The sequence below is a fragment of the Trichomonas vaginalis genome, chromosome IV (assembly GCF_026262505.1).
Source record: "Trichomonas vaginalis G3 chromosome IV, whole genome shotgun sequence".
In the NCBI taxonomy this organism is placed as follows: domain Eukaryota; phylum Parabasalia; order Trichomonadida; family Trichomonadidae; genus Trichomonas; species Trichomonas vaginalis.
In genome coordinates, this window is record NC_067206.1 from 13,114,659 (window position 1) to 13,133,654 (window position 18,996).

Here is an 18,996-nt window from a genome sequence, read left to right on the forward strand (position 1 = left end):
CTAAACGCGACCCATATGAAAATACTATTGACTATGACAACAATGGGAACTCGACAGGTACTCACCTTCGTGTTCGTAAAAATAGAAGAAAGTATACAAGAGAATATTATGAAGTTTTAGGCAAACATGGCAAAATGTACAGACTGCAAGCAGAAGATAAAACGACTATTGTCAGACCTCGTTTCAAACTTGTTAAGGTTCAAGGTGGTATACTTTCAAAGACAGTTCCTAACAAATATAAGACAACTCCTGACGAATATGCTAAAGAAGTTGAAAATGACGACTAAGCAATTCTATACCATGCGTAAACTGTCATGTAAGGTGGCATGTAGTCTTTACTTTGTCCTGTTGTTTGCGTATATCCCGAAACGCGATGTGTATGGTTTCCATCTCCCTGAGTGTCACCCCAGAAACAATTTATAGCAAACTGAACGTCGTCTTTAACATCATATCCTTTACCTTTTTTCATTGCTGACCAATCCCAAAATTTATGCTTATGCCAACCTGCTTGAGATGTACTTAAATCTATGTAGTGACTGTGCGCAGGTAAATTTTCACCTGAAATCGTTTTACTTCCTCCTGTTTCCTTTGAAGAGTTTGCACAATACAAAAACCTGTCAACTATTTGAGTCCAAGTTCCAAAACCCAGAACTGTTTCTGGTCTGGTAGAGTTCATTGACGTATAAATAGAACCTATAGGATATACTGTTTGAAGTATTTCTGTCTTTAATGTTTGAAGCTCTGTTTTGTCTGCTTTTTTATATAACTTTTCTTCAAGTTCATTTACGTCAGAGATGCTATGTCTATGATATTTTTGTGGGTATGTTCCTTCTGTCCATGCTAAAATACGTTCTTTTGTTGCATCTACATATCCAGCTATCCATGTCGAGTCTGCTTTTGTATTCCTTAACTCTGTAACACCTTTCTCAAGCTCTTTCAACTGTTGTCCATCTTCCATTAAACCTCTGTATGACTTGAAACCGTTTGTGTCAACATATCTACAGTTTCTTTGTCGGCTTTAAGGTCTAAACATCCTGAAACCCATCCTGTATCAGCTTTAGTTTTTAAAATCTTTGTTGTCCTTTCATGGTACCATTCAACCCTTTCTTTAATTTCATTGTCTTTTTCATCCACAATATTCCTTATCTGCCTTCTTCACTAACCCACTAGCCAGATATGCTAACTCATCGTCAACATACTCTTTGTCAGCTTTCTTTTCAACATCCTCTTTTGTTGCATATGTTGCATCTGCTCTGTCATGTTCTTCTTGAACTTTTTCAATGACATACTCTTTGTCAGCTTTGTTGTCAATATCTGCTTTCAAAAGAAGTTCATCTATAGGTTTCTCGTTTAAAGTTCTTTTTGTTGGATTTATACAAACAGTATGGTTCTTGTTGTCTTGAAACAGAAACTCGTCTGTCATTGGGTTTATCGTCAGTTTTAAGTTTCCTTCTTTCAATGACTCAGATATCTTAGAATAGTTTGAAAAGTTTGTTGTGTTTTATTTAGAGCTTGCATAATGAGTTGTCGGTTGTGTTGTATTTCTCTCATAGACGCTGTTTCATTTGACATTTTTATTCTAGATAAAATATGCTTCCAATAGAAAAAGAAAATTCAAGAGTTGCTACAACTAAACCATTAGATGAACTTTTTACGAATGTCGGTCAAAAGTTTGAGACAGAGACCGTAAAGCATGAAGGCTATCGTTTTGACTACCCATTAAGATGGCTAAGAGACCCATCTGTCACAAAAGCTATTGGCTTTCGTAGAATGAAGTTTGTGTCTGTAGAAGATAAAAGTTTTCCATTTATTGTAAGGTTTCATATAGATTATATATCTGAAGGGAAACGAAAAATGTGGGAAGAAATTGAGCTAATACAAGTTGACCTTTCATCTTCTCTACAGACTGCGTTAAAAAATATAGAAGATAAAATAAATTCATGTTATGCAAAATATGCTGATGAATATGCAAATACCGAGAGCACACTTTATGTGAGAATTGTATATGACAAAAAAATTCACAAGTGTCATTTCAAATCTACGAAGACAATCCAAAGAAAGACGAACAAATATATACAGAATTCACTGCAATGTCATGGTATTATTTGCAAAGAATGTTAAATCAGAAAGTCGAACTTCCTTTAGCAAATATTTACAGTCGATATGCAAGAGATGAACCATATTTATTTAAAGATGTTTTCGACCCAGCTGCTATTATTGTTCATGCTTCATTTTCTGGCGCCCAAAACTCTTTCTTATGCTTGGCAAATGACTTTTACGAAAAACCTACAAAGCTATATGAACCACCGAGTGGAAGTATTTCGGATTTTCAAGTATGGTTTACTACAGATGGAAGAAAGAGAATAATTCCATTATACCACGCGTTTTACTTAGAACTTAGTTTCATATACAACTACTATCGAACGGTAAAAAATATAATTTTTTAATACGGTTGAGGTGTTGGATTTGGTTGCCAACTAGACTGTGGTGCAGGTTCAGGCTGTTGTATAACAGGAGCTTGTTCTTCTGGTTCAGGGTCTTTAGGTATAATACCAACGAACTGACCTACTCTTTTACCAATATTTTTGACTCCGTTCCAAATTCCTCTTCCTACGGTTTTTATTCCATTCCATATACCTCTTCCAACATTTCGAAAGAAGTTTCCTATCTTACTGAAGAAACCCATTTTACTATATGTAAAAATCTAATGTCCGCCTAGTCTCTTACGTTTCCTGTTGAGTTCCATAGCATTTTTTAACTGGAGCTCATACATTCTATTTCTCCTCTGGTAGAAAACATACTCGGGTCAACTCCTGTGTTCGCGTCATCTGCATAGAGTTGTTTATATCCCACTTCGGGGTTTGTATAAAACTCTTTCCATCTCATATTTGCATACCATGGTGGCAAACCTAACGCAGCGTCATTTGACATGGCAGTTTGCATTTGTACATCTGTTGGCACTTGACCATAGTTTGCCATTGCAGTTTGTATTCTAACTTCATTTGGAATATTCTCTGGGTTTGGTTGTCCAGGTTGCTGTGCATTCGCTAAGTTCTGTGCGTCCATTTAATATTAGATAAAAATATCTCTTACGAGTACATATACTGAACATTTGCAGGCATTGGTTCATCTTCATATTCTCTATATCTTTCTGCCACGTCAAATAAGTAAATGACACAATGGAAAAAACCTAAAACTAACAATCCGATTTCAAACCACATTTACTTACCAATAAAATTTCTTTGTTATGACACTTTCTCCGGTTTATAGGACCTCTCTCATATTCTATCTTATCGTATCTAAACTCATAGTCATGTATGTCCTCTAACCATCTCATAACGGTTTCCAAACCACTTTTATCGGATGTAAAGTAAAAGCATGGATGGTTATGTAAAACGTCTAAAGTTTCTAAAGAGTCTCTCAAAGTCCAGTCTACTTGGTATTGAAAATCCCATGTGTTATAGAACGGCGGGTCCACTATAAAGAAAACATTTTCCTTGTCTTTATATTTTTCATACAACTCTGTCCAATGACATCTCACAAACTCTATACCCTCAATATATTTTTCTATGTCCTCTTTGAAAACATTTGTATAGTTAAGATATAAAACTTTTGACATAAGTGTTTCAATGTCATGAACTCTTATAGCACCACTATATAATAGTCTAGCAGATATACTATTCCAGTCTATATATTCTGCTTTTTTCAAAACCTCTCTCACAATATTTTTCTTATCTAATGGTATACGTTCCATCTTACCTATAGGTATCTTTTCTTTTAACTCTTTCAATATTTTGTTTGTGTCTGGAATATGTTTGAGACGGTCCATATAGTTGTCGAAGTCATTGCATATAATCTTTGAGTCTGGGAATATTGTATGGCACAAATGGGATATATAGAAACTTCCACCGAACAAATCTACAAATGTTAGACCATTCGGTAGTTTCTTAAGTTCTCTCAATAGAATATCTTTACATCTACTCTTATTTCCAAAGAACGGTAACGGTGGTTTTGTAAAATTCATTTATATATAATAATAAAAATGTTTTTACCCGAAAAGTGACAGAAAAGTGACAAAGCATTACGAAGAAATCATGACAAAACATTTACGAAGAAATCATGAGTTTTCTACCCTCTTGAATTTTCATGAAATTTACACCAAAAATATATTTTATGTTAGAATGTTAGATCTAACATGTTTTCTAACATGTTTTCTAACATCGTAGAAAACTCTTGAAAATCATGAAATTTACACCAAAAAATAATGTTTATGTTAGAATGTTAGATCTAACCTTCTACCCTAAATTATATTTTTGTCTGATTTTACGAAGAAGTCTTGACAAAACATTTACGATGAAGAAGTCTTGACAAAACATTTACGATGAAATCATGAGTTTTCAACGATGTTAGAAAACATGTTAGAAAACATGTTAGATCTAACATTCTAACATAAAATATATTTTTGTCTGATTTTACGATGAAGAAGTCTTGACAAAACATTTACGAAGAAGAAGTCTTGACAAAACATTTACGATGAAATCATGAGTTTTCTACGATGTTAGAAAACATGTTAGAAAAGGTGTTAGATCTAACATTCTAACATAAAATATATTTTTGTCTGATTTTACGAAGAAGTCTTGACAAAACATTTACGAAGAAGAAGTCTTGACAAAACATTTACGATGAAGAAGTCTTGACAAAACATTTACGATGAAGAAGTCTTGACAAAACATTTACGATGAAGAAGTCTTGACAAAACATTTACGATGAAGTCTTGACAAAACATTTACGATGAAATCATGAGTTTTCTACGATGTTAGAAAACATGTTAGAAAACGTGTTAGATCTAACATTCTAACATAAAATATATTTTTGTCTGATTTTACGATGAAGAAGTCTTGACAAAACATTTACGAAGAAGAAGTCTTGACAAAGTCTTTACGAAGAAGTCTTGACAAAACATTTACGATGAAGAAGTCTTGACAAAGTCTTTACGATGAAGAAGTCTTGACAAAACATTTACGAAGAAGTCTTGACAAAACATCCTCAGGGCTAGAAGGCACGAAGTGCCTGGAAGCCCCACTACCTTTTTTTTTTTTTTTTTTTTTTTTTTTTTTTTTTTTTTAATTGATTTCATAAATTCAAATAATCATTAGTTTCTAATTTCTTTTACTCGTTTATTTTTTTCATTCATGAAAATAATTAAAAAAAAAAAAAAAAAAAAAAAAAAAAAAAAAAAAAAGGTAGTGGGGCTTCCAGGCACTTCGTGCCTTCTAGCCCTGAAGATGTTTAGTATAAATGAAGTTCTTATATACGGGTCTTCCAGGAGCTTTTCACAAATTATATATGTTTTCATGTTTTGTCAAGACTTCTTCGTAAAATCAGACAAAAATAATGTTTAGGGTAGAAGGTTAGATATAACCTCTTTTCTAACCTCTTTTCTACCCTCTTGAATTTATAAGACTTCTTCGTACATGTTTTGTCACTTTTCTGTCACTTTTCAGGAAAAAACATTTTTATTATATATATAAAATGAATTTTACAAAACCACCGTTACCCTTCTTTGGAAATAAGAGTAGATGTAAAGATATTCTATTGAGAGAACTTAAGAAACTACCGAATGGTCTAACATTTGTAGATTTGTTCGGTGGAAGTTTCTATATATCTCATTTGTGCCATACTGTATTTCCTGACTCAAAGATTATATGCAATGACTTCGACAACTATATGAACCGTCTCAAACATATACCAGACACAAACAAAATATTGAAAGAGTTAAAAGAAAAGATACCTATAGGTAAGATGGAACGTATACCATTAGATAAGAAAAATACTGTCAGAGAGGTTTTGAAAAAAGCAGAATATATAGACTGGGATAGTATATCTGCTAGACTATTATATAGTGGTGCTATAAGAGTTCATGACATTGAAACACTTATGTCAAAAGTTTTATATCTTAACTATACAAATGTTTTCAAAGAGGACATAGAAAAATATATTGAGGGTATAGAGTTTGTGAGATGTCATTGGACAGAGTTGTATGAAAAATATAAAGACAAGGAAAATGTTTTCTTTATAGTGGACCCGCCGTTCTATAACACATGGGATTTTCAATACCAAGTAGACTGGACTTTGAGAGACTCTTTAGAAACTTTAGACGTTTTACATAACCATCCATGCTTTTACTTTACATCCGATAAAAGTGGTTTGGAAACCGTTATGAGATGGTTAGAGGACATACATGACTATGAGTTTAGATACGATAAGATAGAATATGAGAGAGGTCCTATAAACTGGAGAAAGTGTCATAACAAAGAAATTTTACTAGTAAGTAAATGTGGTTTGAAATAGGACTACTTGTTTTAGGTTTTTTCCATTGTGTCATTTACTTATTTGACGTGGCAGAAAGATATAGAGAATATGAAGATGAACCAATGCCTGCAAATGTTCAGCATATGTACTCGTAAGAGATATTTTTATCTAATATTAAATGGACGCACAGAACTTAGCGAATGCACAGCAACCTGGACAACCAAACCCAGAGAATATTCCAAATGAAGTTAGAATACAAACTGCAATGGCAAACTATGGTCAAGTGCCAACAGATGTACAAATGCAAACTGCCATGTCAAATGACGCTGCGTTAGGTTTGCCACCATGGTATGCAAATATGAGATGGAAAGAGTTTTATACAAACCCTGAAGTGGGATATAAACAACTTTATGCAGATGACGCGAACACAGGAGTTGACCCAGAATATGTTTTCTACCAGAGGAGAAACAGAATGTATGAGCTCCAGTTAAAGAATGCTATGGAACTCAACAGGAAACGTAAGAGACTAGGCGGACATTAGATTTTTACATATAGTAAAATGGGTTTCTTCAGTAGTATTGGAAACTTCTTTCGAAATGTTGGAAGAGGTATATGGAATGGAATAAAAACCGTAGGAAGAGGAGTATGGAACGGAGTCAAAAATATTGGTAAAAGAGTAGGTCAGTTCGTTGGTATTATACCTAAAGACCCTGAACCAGAAGAACAAGCTCCTGTTATACAACAGCCTGAACCTGCACCACAGTCAAGTTGGCAACCAAATCCAACACCTCAACCGTATTAAAAAATTATATTTTTACCGTTCGATAGTAGTTGTATATGAAACTAAGTTCTAAGTAAAACGCATGGTATAATGGAATTATTCTTTTTCTTCCATCTGTAGTAAACCATACTTGAAAGTCTGAAATACTTCCACTTGGTGGTTCGTATAACTTTGTAGGTTTTTCGTAAAAGTCATTTGCCAAGCATAAGAAAGAGTTTTGGGCGCCAGAAAATGAAGCATGAACAATAATAGCAGCTGGGTCGAAAACATCTTTAAATAAATATGGTTCATCTCTTGCATATCGACTGTAAATATTTGCTAAAGGAAGTTCGACTTTCTGATTTAACATTCTTTGCAAATAATACCATGACATTGCAGTGAATTCTGTATATATTTGTTCGTCTTTCTTTGGATTGTCTTCGTAGATTTGAAATGACACTTGTGAATTTTGTTTGTCATATACAATTCTCACATAAAGTGTGCTCTCGGTATTTGCATATTCATCAGCATATTTTGCATAACATGAATTTATTTTATCTTCTATATTTTTTAACGCAGTCTGTAGAGAAGATGAAAGGTCAACTTGTATTAGCTCAATTTCTTCCCACATTTTTCGTTTCCCTTCAGATATATAATCTATATGAAACCTTACAATAAATGGAAAACTTTTATCTTCTACAGACACAAACTTCATTCTACGAAAGCCAATAGCTTTTGTGACAGATGGGTCTCTTAGCCATCTTAATGGGTAGTCAAAACGATAGCCTTCATGCTTTACGGTCTCTGTCTCAAACTTTTGACCGACATTCGTAAAAAGTTCATCTAATGGTTTAGTTGTAGCAACTCTTGAATTTTCTTTTTCTATTGAAAGCATATTTTATCTAGAATAAAAATGTCGAAAGAAACAGCGTCTATGAGAGAAATAAAACACAACCGACAACTCATTTTGCAAGCTCTAAATAAGAACACAACAAACTTTTCAAACTATTCTAAGATATCTGAGTCATTGAAAGAAGGAAACTTAAAACTGACATTAAACCCATTGACAGACGAGTTTCTATTTCAAGACAGTAAGAACCATACTGTTTGTATAAATCCAACAAAAGGAACTTTAAACGAGAAACCTATAGATGAACTTCTTTTGAAGGCAGATGTTGACAACAAAGCTGACAAAGAGTATGTCATTGAAAAAGTTCAAGAAGAACATGACAGAGCAGATGCAACATATGCAACAAAAGCAGATGTTGACAACAAAGCGGATAAAACATATGTTAACGATGAGTTAGCATATGTGGCTAGTGCATTAGATAAGAAGGCAGATAAGGAATATGTGGATGAAAAAGATGAAGAAATTAAAAAAATGGTTGAATGGTACCATGAACGGACATCGAAGATTTTAGAAGGTAAAGCCAATACAGGGTGGGTTTCAGGATGTTTAGACCTTAAAGCCGACAAAGAAACTGTAGATATGTTGACACAAACGGTTTCAAGTCATACCAGAGGTTTAATGGAAGATGGACAACAGTTGAAAGAGCTTGAGAAAGGTGTTACAGAGTTAAGGAATACAAAAGCAGACTCGACATGGATAAAAGGATATGTAGATGCAACAAAAGAACGTATTTTAGCATGGACAGAAGGAACATACCCACAAAAATATCATAGACATAGCATCTCTGACGTAAATGAACTTGAAGAAAAGTTATATAAAAAAGCAGACAAAACAGAGCTTCAAACATTAAAGACAGAAATACTTCAAACAGTATATCCTATAGGTTCTATTTATACGTCAATGAACTCTACCAGACCAGAAGTAGTACTTGGTCTCGGAACTTGGACTCAAATAGTCGACAGGTTTTTGTATTGTGCAAACTCTTCAAAGGAAACAGGTGGAAGTAAAACGATTTCAGGTGAAAATTTACCTGCACACAGTCACTACATAGATTTAAGTACATCTCAAGCAGGTTGGCATAAGCATAGATATTGGGATTGGTCAGGAATGACAAAAGGTAAAGGATATGATGTTAAAGACGAGGTTAAGTTTGCTATAAATTGTTACTGGAGTGACACTCAGGGAGATGGAAACCATACACATCGCGTTTCGGGATATACACAAACAACGGGACAAAGTAAAGATTACATGCCGCCATTTGACAGTTTACGCATGGTATAGAATTGCTTAGTCGTCATTTTCAACTTCTTTAGCATATTCGTCAGGAGTTGTCTTATATTTGTTAGGAACTGTCTTTGAAAGTATACCACCTTGAACTTTGACAAGTTTGAAACGAGGTCTGACAATAGTAGTTTTATCTTCTGCTTGCAGTCTGTACATTTTGCCATGTTTGCCTAAAACTTCATAATATTCTCTTGTATACTTTCTTCTATTTTTACGAACACGAAGGTGAGTACCTGTCGAGTTCCCATTGTTGTCATAGTCAATAGTATTTTCATATGGGTCGCGTTTAGGTATTTCTATTTTTACTTTGTCACCTTTCTGAAGTTTGAAGCCTGGCATTCTTTCTTGTTTGTCTCTTTTGACTAAACTATTAAATATATAGTCTTTCTCTAAGTCAGGGTTGTTTTTCATTTCTTCGGGGGAGTGGTTTCCCAAACCTTTTTGTTTACGGCTATTGTAAATATTTAAAACTTGTCTCATCTTTGCCATGGAGAAGTGCCTATATTTGTCGTCATATGACATTTCATCTACCTCACCACCTTGTGGTTGATTTAAGTCTCTTAAGATTTTTATACAACTGTCAATGACACCAAGAGCAGAATGGTTTTGGTCGACAATGAAATATTGGTTTACATTTTTTGAACGCAGATAGTTTTTAATATCGTCTGATTTGAAAGAACGTTCACAGTCAGATGTCAGTTTTGTTGGATGGTATTTGTCAACGAATATTGTCAAAGCAGTTTTCACATCTAAAATATTTTTGGACCATAATGGTATGGCTTCACAGTATCTTGTGTTTTGACCGACAAATATTAGCCAGTATGGTGGTCCATCTTCTCTATACCTCGGAATGTTTTCCAAGATATCCATAAACCAAGCATTTGGTGTTGAACTAAAGATTTTTACCATGAGTGCTTTCTTTGTCGCTTTAGAAACATAGGGGTCCTTGTTTGGATTCGTCATTTTTTACCCTATAAGAAATGGGTTTATTTGGCGCATTAGCAGGAGTTGCATCCAGATTTTTGCCCGCAGTGGGAACAATAGCCAGAGGTGTATTTGGAGTTGGAAGGAAGATTTTGAGTACATTAGGTATACTTAAAGAGAAAGCACAACCTATTATACAAACTGTACAGAAAGGTTGGGAGGTAGCACGAGATGCAGCAAATCTTATTCCAAATCCTGAAACAAGAGGAAAAGTTCAAGGATGGATGGACAATGTAGGAAGAGAAGCAGGAAACTACTATAACAAAGCAAATGACTACTATAACCAAGCAGGACACTATATGGACCAAGGTGAAAGATTCTTTAACAGAGGATATAACCATGCACAACCAGTGGGTAAACAATAACCAACCGCAACCGCCTCAAACGTGGGGAATGTAAAGTTTTTTACTGAGATGAAATGAACAATACAGCTTTGAGACAAATGGGTTCAAGATGGATTTGTCGGCTTCCAGCAGTTACACAACCACGTGTTTGTCAAGTTCTTCCTATACCTCAGGAAGTTTTAGACCGACTTAAAAAACCTAAACAACCAGTTGAAAACAAAACAAACTAAAATTTTTTACTGAGATGAAATGACCGAAGAAGTTGAAACGGTAGATTTGACACCACAAACAAAAAGTTCAGAACCATTGTCAAAACCCGTCAAAGAACTTACAGATGAAGAGAAAAATTCAATAATAGAAAGTGCCAGGTCTGGAAATACAAACCCTAACTATAAAGTCACTTTTCATAGAAATGGAACGGCTAGTATCTCAAAAAAGAAACAGACTCTCACAAATAAAATATTGAAGTCTGAAGGAGCTTTCGAGACAACAGATGGAAAAGTTTACTTCACTGACCAACAGTTCATTATAGAACATCTCATTGACTTAGAGTCGAAATATTCTAAACTTTACAACAAACACAAAAAGTTGAAAGGAAAACAAAAACAAATGGCATATGATATTTATGAAGATGTTAACGACACAACCATACCTGCAAGTGAGGTAAAGTCAGAGGAACCGAAAAGTGACGAAAAACCGATAGAAGAAGGGAAGCCAAAAACTGAAGATAAACCAAAACCAAAGTTTAGTCAACCTTCATTAGCTGGTATGGGTTGGCGTCAAAGACTTATGGCAGCAGGTGGTTATGTAAAGTAAAGAAAAAACATTTTTTTATTTTTCAAAAAAATATTTTTTTATTTTATTTGAAATGTACGCTGAGTTTGTTGGAACAGACCGTTGGGAAACTTGTTTGTTAGATGAGAAATATGAAATTCACTGTTCTGAGTCATTTGAAGTCAGAAACAAAAAGACAAAAAGAGTTTTAAGCGAATGGGAGCAAAATGACGGATATGCTAGGATGAGGATTGGTGGGAAACACTATCTTAAACATGTTGTCATTGCAACTCATTTTATACCGAACCCTAACAATCTACCTTTTGTAGACCATATAAACCATATAAGAAACGACAATAGACTTGAAAACTTACGCTGGGTCACTTGTTCTGAAAACAATAAGAACAAAAGCAATTTTCGAGATATTGTATTCGAATTTGTCGACGAACTAGAAGATGAAGCAATTGAAATTACAGACTATGGTAAGCATACGTTTGAGTTTTACTACTATAGCGAAGAACAGGACTCTTTCTACTTTTATACCGGCGTAAACTATAGGAAATTACACGTATGTTTTACTAAGGCGGGCTGTGCTTATGTAAACGCTAGAGATACAGATGGAAAATACGTTAGACTATATCTTAACAAATTCAAGAAGCTATATGGCATACTTTTTTAAAACAGTATATTTTTACATATATTAAATGTTTCAGGTTGAAAAACAAAGAACAAAAGTAGCAGATACAAAACCGTTAGACTATATCTTTACAAACGCTGGTAGGACTATATCAGATGAAGAAATTTCATCCGGAGCTTACAGGTTTGACTATCCAATTCGTTGGCTTCAAAGTCCTTCAGATGCAAAGGCAATAGGATTTAGAAGAGTTTTGTTTTCAAAAAGAACTAACGCGTTTATGTTTGCGGTATATTTTCATGGGCGGTATAGAGGTCATGATGGTCTACTAGACAAATTTGACGAAATGAGAATCTTTACAGTTCGTTCAGACGAAAGTCTTGAGAAGACTCTAAATGACTTTCAAACTCAAATAAACAAATACTACTGGGAATTTCAAGAAAAATACGATTCTTTACTAAATGGAACATACTATCTGAAACTAGAATATGACAAGATGAACTCCACAGTTTCATTTCAAAGGATTGAAAATAACCCTCCAAGAGATACACAGTTTTTATTTTGGCAAGTAGACAAACGTTCTTGGGCACAATTTCTTCGGTTACTAAACCAGAACGAACCATTACCACCTGACGGTCCGTTCTGGTTTATACGCCCACCAGCAGATTTGACAGTTTATAGAAACGTGTTTGACCCTCAAAATGTCATGTGTCATGCAAGTTTCAGTTCAAGCAACAACAGTTTTCTATGTATTGGTAAGGACTTTTATGACTTTGCTTCTAAATTCTACGAACCACCTAGTAACAGTTTCTCTGACTTTCAAGTTTGGTTCACAACAAATGGTGTGCAACATATTGTTCCATTGTACTACGACTTTTATCTCGAATTGTCTTTCATATATAACTACGGAGAAGTGCTGAAAAAGTATTGAAAAATATATTTTAGGTGAAAAAAGAGGTGGAGCCAAAAGTGGCTCGACCTCAAAACAAGCATTTTGTGAAGAATATACCAACCGCCGGAAAACAGCGGGTTGCTTTTTATACAAAATTCAACAGGTGAATTTTCATGAATTTCCTTAAGATAGAAAAAAGTGAAGTTAAACGTTAAGGTTTACTGAACTGGTTGGATGTCGCCTTCACAGGTTATGTAGAACGGCTGACCCGAGAAGTGAAGGAGACCCTTGAGAATTTGGTTCATTCTTGGGAAAGGGTTCTCTCTGTTTGGAAGTTGTATCCAAGGACGCTTGGCAAAGAACTTGAGAAGAGCTTCCTTCTTTGCTTGCTTTATGTCGTCGTAGGCTGTCCCGTCTGGTATTTGAATTGGAATTCCAGTCGAAGTCTCGAGATTCAAGGCAGCCCTTCCCGTTATCCAACAGTTAACAAGCTTGCCTTTTACATTCTGCCTGAGGAAGTCTTTAACAAGCTCGTTAATTTCAATTAGGTAAATTGCCTCATCTAATGGCTCGATGTTGTCCATTGCTACTGTCAGTAAAAGTACTGCTACTGTCAGAAAAAGTACTGCTACTGTCAGAAAAAGTACTGCTACTGTCAGAAAAAGTACTGCTACTGTCAGTAAAAGTACTGCTACTGTCAGTAAAAGTACTGCTACTGTCAGTAAAAGTACTGCTAGTTGCAGTAAAAAGGAAAATTTGAGAGGGTTTTCGACGATAAAGTACTGCTACTGTCAGTAAAAGTACTGCTACTGTCAGTAAAAGTACTGCTACTGTCAGAAAAAGTACTGCTACTGTCAGTAAAAGTACTGCTACTGTCAGTAGCAGTACTGCTAGGAGCAGAGATTTTTATCGTTGTGGTCCGACGGTTAAGCCACAAACGAATGTCCGACGTCCCACCAAAAAATATTTTTTTATTTTTATTGTAAGAACAGAAATGTCAGTCGAAGCAAAAACGTTCACGAACAAATCTAATGGCGAAACATTCACAAAAGGCACTTACAACGGTATTGAAGTCTTACGTAGAGACAAGGATGGTTATGTAAATGCAACAAATATGTGTCAGCAGTTTAGGAAAGACTTTAGAAGGTTGTTGGAAAATAAGTCCTGGGAAGAGTATTTTAAGGCATTTTGTGAAGAATATACCAACCCGCGGAAAACAGCGGGTTGCTTTTTATACAAAGTTCATGCAGGAATTCCGGATGAAATCAAACAGGTTAGAGGAATGTATGTAGACCCAAGACTTGTAAACTATATAGCAATGTGGGCTTCTCCAAAATATTGTATAGCAGTTGGAAAAATTCTGGACTCCATAGACAAGAAAGTTCATGAGAAGTTAGATGAAGAAGAACTTGAAGATACAGTAGAGAATGCAAAACCTTTGTTCGAACAAGAAGTTAGAAAAATGTGCGAAAAACAAATAGAACATGAACGTGAGATATGTTCTGGTTATAGAGATTCTCCATACGAACTAGACCAATGGGAACAAGAAGATTTAAAGAGAGAATTTAGAGAATATGAACTCGCTAAGATAGCATTAGAAGCTGCAGAAAAGAAGTTAAAAGTTTGGGGTTGTTTTGTACAAAAATATTGTGAGTAAATGAACCATTTTGTTGCTGAATTCAATAAAAATATATTTTAGGGTAGAAGGGTATATCTACCCCGTTTTCTACCCTCTTTTCTACCCTCATGAATTTTCATGAAATTTATACAGAAAATGCTTGTTTTGAGGTCGAGCCACTTTTGGCTCCACCGTATTCTTTCAACCAAAACTCATGAATTCGGCAAAAATATATTTTAGGGTAGAAGGGTATATCTACCCCGTTTTCTACCCTCTTTTCTACCCTCTTTTCTACCATCGTAGAAAACACACAAAACTCTTGAATTTTGTTGCTGAATTCAATAAAAAAATATTTTTTATTTTTATTGTAAGAACATGTTAGCAACAACTTCACCAAACTCGTTAGTCATGAACCCAACTTCAATGTTAGTAGAGATGAAAAGCTTCATTCCTTCTTCATATACTTTCGAAACAGAAATCCAGAAGATAAAGCAAGAACTTCTCCAAGGAGATTTAGACTGTAGTGCAAAAGATGAAACAAATGAACAGTATCTTTATGAAATGCAAGATATTATAGACCATTTGCCTAAACTACCTGAAATACAACAACAAAAACTCACTATTCCAGAATTCGATGAAATTGAAGTCAGACTGACTGACTCAGTAGAAATAAAGAAGTTCATACGAAAGGTAAACTATGAATTCCTTGGATTTCATTGCAACCATAAAGTTATGGACATATATAAATCTGAAGAATTTAAGACCTACGACAACTTTGTTTCGTTAGTTGCTGAGTGTGTCTTGCAGATAAGAGATAAAGATAGAAGAGGTAAGGTATGGAACCAACAGATAAAACCAGCAACTTTTGAGTTAAAGAGAGCAATTGACGCCTTAGTCATACTAGCAGGACAAATTTCAGAATATAACGCAAAAATGAACTCACAATGTTCAAAATGTAAAGCAGCAACAAGGAAATATAACTACTCCGTCAAAGAGATAGAAAGAATGAGAAAAGACCATACTGACTTAAAGAAAGAAGTAGAGAAACCAGCAGAAGATAAAATGGACATGTTGACATTTCTGAACAAAAACTATCCAACTGCTAACGATTTCCTTCTTTCAGATGTCAAGAAGAAATATAAAGAAACCTTCGGCATAGTTAAAATTTTTGATATCCTTCGTGAAGAAATAGAAGCTACAAAACTGTTTAAAGTCATGAACCATCACAACATATACCATGTAAAACGCTTATAAAATAACTGGGGTAGAAAAGAGGGTAGAAAACGGGGTAGATATACCCTTCTACCCTAAAATATATTTTTATTGAATTCTGAGTAAAATTCTGAGTAAAATGACATATGGAACACATACTTTTTCAGTAAGGACATATGGGGTAGAAATGAGGGTAGAAAACGGGGTAGATATACCCTTCTACCCTAAAATATATTTTTATTGAATTCAGCAACAAATTTCATGAATTTCCTCATATGTTTGCTACCCTCGGAAAACCGAGGATAGAGATTCCATTCGAAAATCGTAAAAAATTGCGACCCGCGGAAAACCGAGGAACGCCTAAAACACATGAAAATCGTAAAAAAATGACCAAATTTCATGAATTTCCTTAAGATAGAAAATAAAAGCTAGTTTTTTTAAAATATTTTTTTTTATTTTGTATGTAAGAACAGGAAATGTCAAACACTGAGTTTGAAACAGTTAGAAAGATAGACAATGACACCAAAGTGGTTAGAATTGGTGATTTAAACGTAAGATACTCAAAGAAATACAAAAAATATTCCTTGTCAGACATTCTAACACTATCTGAAAAGAAAACATCCCACGACTGGGTTAGAAATGCTTCTACTCAGAAAATTTTGACAAAAAATCCTGAGCTTATGATATCGGTAAGATTCTATGGAACAAGAACATATCTTATAGACAAAAGTCTTATACCACTAGTTTTGTTCTGGATTGACCCAGTTGTTGGATATAATTTCATAACATATGGTTCATTCGATACTGAACGTTGCAGTGAAGGCTTAGTTTACATCGTTCAGAAACCGAAGGACTTCAACACAAAAAGATATAAGATAGGAAGAACATATAATATAACTCTAAGATATGACAGTACAGTCAATAGAGTCAGGGTTGTGTTTGTTAACGATATGAGAGCTGCTGAAACAGAACTACTTGAAAAGTTTGAGAAGATGTATGGTGCTCCCACGAAAGGTAGGGAAACGTTTGAAGTAGATGAGATAGATAAAGCTATAAAATTATTTGACGAAGTTGCTGAAAAATACATGTAAAAATAACGTTTACCATGTAAAACGTTTATAAAATAACTGGGGTAGAAAAGAGGGTAGAAAAGAGGGTAGATATACCCATCTACCCTAAATTATATTTTTATTGAATTCAGCAACAAATTTCATGAATTTCCTTAAGATAGAAAAAATAAAGTTAATTTTATTTTTTTTTATTTTTTTATCCGGAATATAAAGACAGATATGTCAACAACCGAGAACACAACAACTGCTATCGTTCATGAAGCTATAAATGAAGAATATGAGTGGGTTCAGTTTAACAAACAACTCCGTCTCATTCGTTCGGTCAAAGATGACATGTACCAAATGCAAAGTATTTTGACAGCATGTTTTGCTCCAGATACTAAGAAACCACAAGACTGGTTTAGGAACCAAAGCACACAAGAACTTTTGAGCGAAGCACAGCGAGACATACTTTTTTCTGAAAACAGTGAAGAACAGCGACTACGAGAAAAATCTTACTCGCCAAAACTCTATGAAAACAGTGAAGAACAGCGAGTAAGTAAAAAACCCCAGTCGCCAAAACTCTATGAAAATCGTGAAAAATTGCCAAATGGTTTGAGAGGATATTATGTTCATAGACTTCTCGTAAATAATGTGGCACAATGGGCTTCAGCTCGCTATTCATGGTATGTTTGTAAACTTCTTGACGAAATTCATAGACAAGAACGTGAAGAGCTAGAGAACAAGCTTGAAGCAAAAGACAAAAGCATTCAGAAAAGAATACCACGTTCGGTACCAAAAGGAAAGGAAAAGAACTATAAGTATATGATTTATACTGAAGAGATGGAAAATGAAGAAGACAGAGATATGGTTATGTTGCATTTAGTCAGAAGAAACAACAAAAGCTTTTACGACCTTGCTAAGATTTATAAATCTGACAGAAATTGGTTCTATCGCGAAAACTTACCGATTTCAATGACCCCAAATGAAGATGTGAAACAAATAGTTCAAGATACGTTACCTCAAACACACTATGATATGAAAGGTTGTACAATACTTACCTTCAAAGAAGATTTGCCATTGTTAAAGGAAAAAATAACAGAGTATTTTGACAACTTCAAACAAGTAGAGTAGATGAACCATTTATTTTTACGCTTGACACCAAAGATGGCTCAGGTAGCTCTATAAGGTCAATTGTCTTGTCAAATCCTTCTGGCATTCCAAGTTCTTCCTTCCGACATTCCGAGTCCTTCCTTCAGACATTCCAAGTCCTTCCTTCAGACATTCCAAGTCCTTCCTTCCAACATTCCAAGTTCTTCCTTCCAACTGGAAAAAAATTTCCCGACAACTGGAAAAAAAATTCCCGACAACTGGAAAAAATTTTCCTGTTGTCCGTCCGTAAACCATTCAAATTTTCGAAAATTGAGAACTTTTTGGTCGAACGACAGAAAAAATTTTTCCTTCAGACAGGAAAAAAATTTCCCGACAACTGGAAAAGTTCTTCCTTCCGACATTCCGAGTCCTTCCTTCCAACAGGAAAAGTTCTTCCTTCCGACAGGACACAAACGAATGTCCGACGTACCACCAACCGAGTCCATTCCAAAGCCAGAAGAACCGACAGCCCCAGCACCACAACAGACTAAGACTAAAACTCTTTATTTTTCAAGCTTGACTTTTTACAATTTGAACTTTGTTTGCGTAGATATGAATTCTGAAAGAAGTATGAGGGTCTTGTATGACTTTGTACTTCTCCCATAGTTCATGTCTGTCAAACTTACCTGCCATGGACTCTTTCATAAGTTCCATGAAATCGTCTTCGGACAATCCAGGGAAAAGTATGATATCAGTAAGTATTCTCTTTACATCCTTACTTAAACTCTTGGCTGTCTGTACACAAATGACAACTGAAATGTTAAAGTGTCTGAGCTTCTTGAGAATTCGACACATGTCTTGTTCTCTGTTCTTTAACAAAGGATGAGAAGCAAAGTCATCTAAGATAAGAAGACATCTATGAGGGTAAGTCTTCCAATCGTAAGATTGCAATTTCTTCGAAATGTATTCTATCTCTTTCTGTTTGTTTCTGAAGTGTTTCTTCTCTAATATTCTCTGCATTTCCTCATTTGGGTCTTTAAACTTAGAATTTATATACTCATTTATAGCATTATACTTCAAAACTCTTCTTTGGTACTTCTTTATCCAATCTAACAACTCAGTATCCTTTAT

At 34.7% G+C, this 18,996-nt stretch overlaps 15 protein-coding genes across 15 annotated transcripts, besides 4 other annotated features; 12 read left to right on the forward strand and 3 right to left on the reverse strand.

Moving 5' to 3' along the window:
• Window positions 1–5,117: part of a mobile genetic element that runs on past the window's edge.
• On the reverse strand, window positions 2,444–2,686 carry TVAGG3_0082290 (serine threonine-protein phosphatase family; the record flags this gene model as incomplete). The annotated part of the gene is made up of 1 exon (XM_001328775.2): window positions 2,444–2,686. The coding sequence occupies one exon, from the start codon at window positions 2,684–2,686 to the stop codon at window positions 2,444–2,446; it is 243 nt and encodes an 80-aa protein (XP_001328810.2).
• Window positions 5,036–5,117: a terminal%2Cinverted (terminal inverted repeat of Maverick-3 transposon ID:TVAGG3_0082160).
• Window positions 5,118–5,212: 95 nt separating this feature from the next.
• Window positions 5,213–5,311: a terminal%2Cinverted (terminal inverted repeat of Maverick-3 transposon ID:TVAGG3_0082300).
• Window positions 5,213–18,996: part of a mobile genetic element that runs on past the window's edge.
• Window positions 5,533–5,989, forward strand: TVAGG3_0082310 (phage tail repeat-like family; the record flags this gene model as incomplete). The annotated part of the gene is made up of 1 exon (XM_051222097.1): window positions 5,533–5,989. A coding segment is annotated over one exon (457 nt), but the record flags the coding sequence as incomplete, so codon positions are not given.
• Window positions 6,671–6,853, forward strand: TVAGG3_0082320 (uncharacterized protein; the record flags this gene model as incomplete). Its single annotated transcript, XM_051222098.1, has 1 exon — window positions 6,671–6,853. One exon carries the CDS (start codon window positions 6,671–6,673, stop codon window positions 6,851–6,853), a length of 183 nt encoding a protein of 60 aa, XP_051107084.1.
• On the reverse strand, window positions 7,119–7,703 carry TVAGG3_0082330 (uncharacterized protein; the record flags this gene model as incomplete). Its single annotated transcript, XM_051222099.1, has 1 exon — window positions 7,119–7,703. One exon carries the CDS (start codon window positions 7,701–7,703, stop codon window positions 7,119–7,121), a length of 585 nt encoding a protein of 194 aa, XP_051107085.1.
• TVAGG3_0082340 (phage tail repeat-like family) lies at window positions 7,986–8,555 on the forward strand (the record flags this gene model as incomplete). Its single annotated transcript, XM_051222100.1, has 1 exon — window positions 7,986–8,555. A coding segment is annotated over one exon (570 nt), but the record flags the coding sequence as incomplete, so codon positions are not given.
• TVAGG3_0082350 (uncharacterized protein) lies at window positions 9,270–10,229 on the reverse strand (the record flags this gene model as incomplete). The annotated part of the gene is made up of 1 exon (XM_051222101.1): window positions 9,270–10,229. One exon carries the CDS (start codon window positions 10,227–10,229, stop codon window positions 9,270–9,272), a length of 960 nt encoding a protein of 319 aa, XP_051107087.1.
• Window positions 10,247–10,524, forward strand: TVAGG3_0082360 (uncharacterized protein; the record flags this gene model as incomplete). Its single annotated transcript, XM_051222102.1, has 1 exon — window positions 10,247–10,524. A coding segment is annotated over one exon (278 nt), but the record flags the coding sequence as incomplete, so codon positions are not given.
• On the forward strand, window positions 10,669–10,824 carry TVAGG3_0082370 (uncharacterized protein; the record flags this gene model as incomplete). The annotated part of the gene is made up of 1 exon (XM_051222103.1): window positions 10,669–10,824. One exon carries the CDS (start codon window positions 10,669–10,671, stop codon window positions 10,822–10,824), a length of 156 nt encoding a protein of 51 aa, XP_051107089.1.
• Window positions 10,844–11,410, forward strand: TVAGG3_0082380 (phage tail repeat-like family; the record flags this gene model as incomplete). The annotated part of the gene is made up of 1 exon (XM_051222104.1): window positions 10,844–11,410. One exon carries the CDS (start codon window positions 10,844–10,846, stop codon window positions 11,408–11,410), a length of 567 nt encoding a protein of 188 aa, XP_051107090.1.
• On the forward strand, window positions 12,073–12,933 carry TVAGG3_0082390 (uncharacterized protein; the record flags this gene model as incomplete). Its single annotated transcript, XM_051222105.1, has 1 exon — window positions 12,073–12,933. One exon carries the CDS (start codon window positions 12,073–12,075, stop codon window positions 12,931–12,933), a length of 861 nt encoding a protein of 286 aa, XP_051107091.1.
• TVAGG3_0082400 (uncharacterized protein) lies at window positions 13,468–13,692 on the forward strand (the record flags this gene model as incomplete). The annotated part of the gene is made up of 1 exon (XM_051222106.1): window positions 13,468–13,692. The coding sequence occupies one exon, from the start codon at window positions 13,468–13,470 to the stop codon at window positions 13,690–13,692; it is 225 nt and encodes a 74-aa protein (XP_051107092.1).
• Window positions 13,889–14,522, forward strand: TVAGG3_0082410 (uncharacterized protein; the record flags this gene model as incomplete). Its single annotated transcript, XM_051222107.1, has 1 exon — window positions 13,889–14,522. A coding segment is annotated over one exon (634 nt), but the record flags the coding sequence as incomplete, so codon positions are not given.
• TVAGG3_0082420 (organellar and viral DNA polymerase type B) lies at window positions 15,074–15,766 on the forward strand (the record flags this gene model as incomplete). Its single annotated transcript, XM_051222108.1, has 1 exon — window positions 15,074–15,766. One exon carries the CDS (start codon window positions 15,074–15,076, stop codon window positions 15,764–15,766), a length of 693 nt encoding a protein of 230 aa, XP_051107094.1.
• On the forward strand, window positions 16,201–16,815 carry TVAGG3_0082430 (organellar and viral DNA polymerase type B; the record flags this gene model as incomplete). The annotated part of the gene is made up of 1 exon (XM_051222109.1): window positions 16,201–16,815. One exon carries the CDS (start codon window positions 16,201–16,203, stop codon window positions 16,813–16,815), a length of 615 nt encoding a protein of 204 aa, XP_051107095.1.
• On the forward strand, window positions 17,179–17,907 carry TVAGG3_0082440 (KilA, N-terminal/APSES-type HTH, DNA-binding family; the record flags this gene model as incomplete). The annotated part of the gene is made up of 1 exon (XM_051222110.1): window positions 17,179–17,907. A coding segment is annotated over one exon (729 nt), but the record flags the coding sequence as incomplete, so codon positions are not given.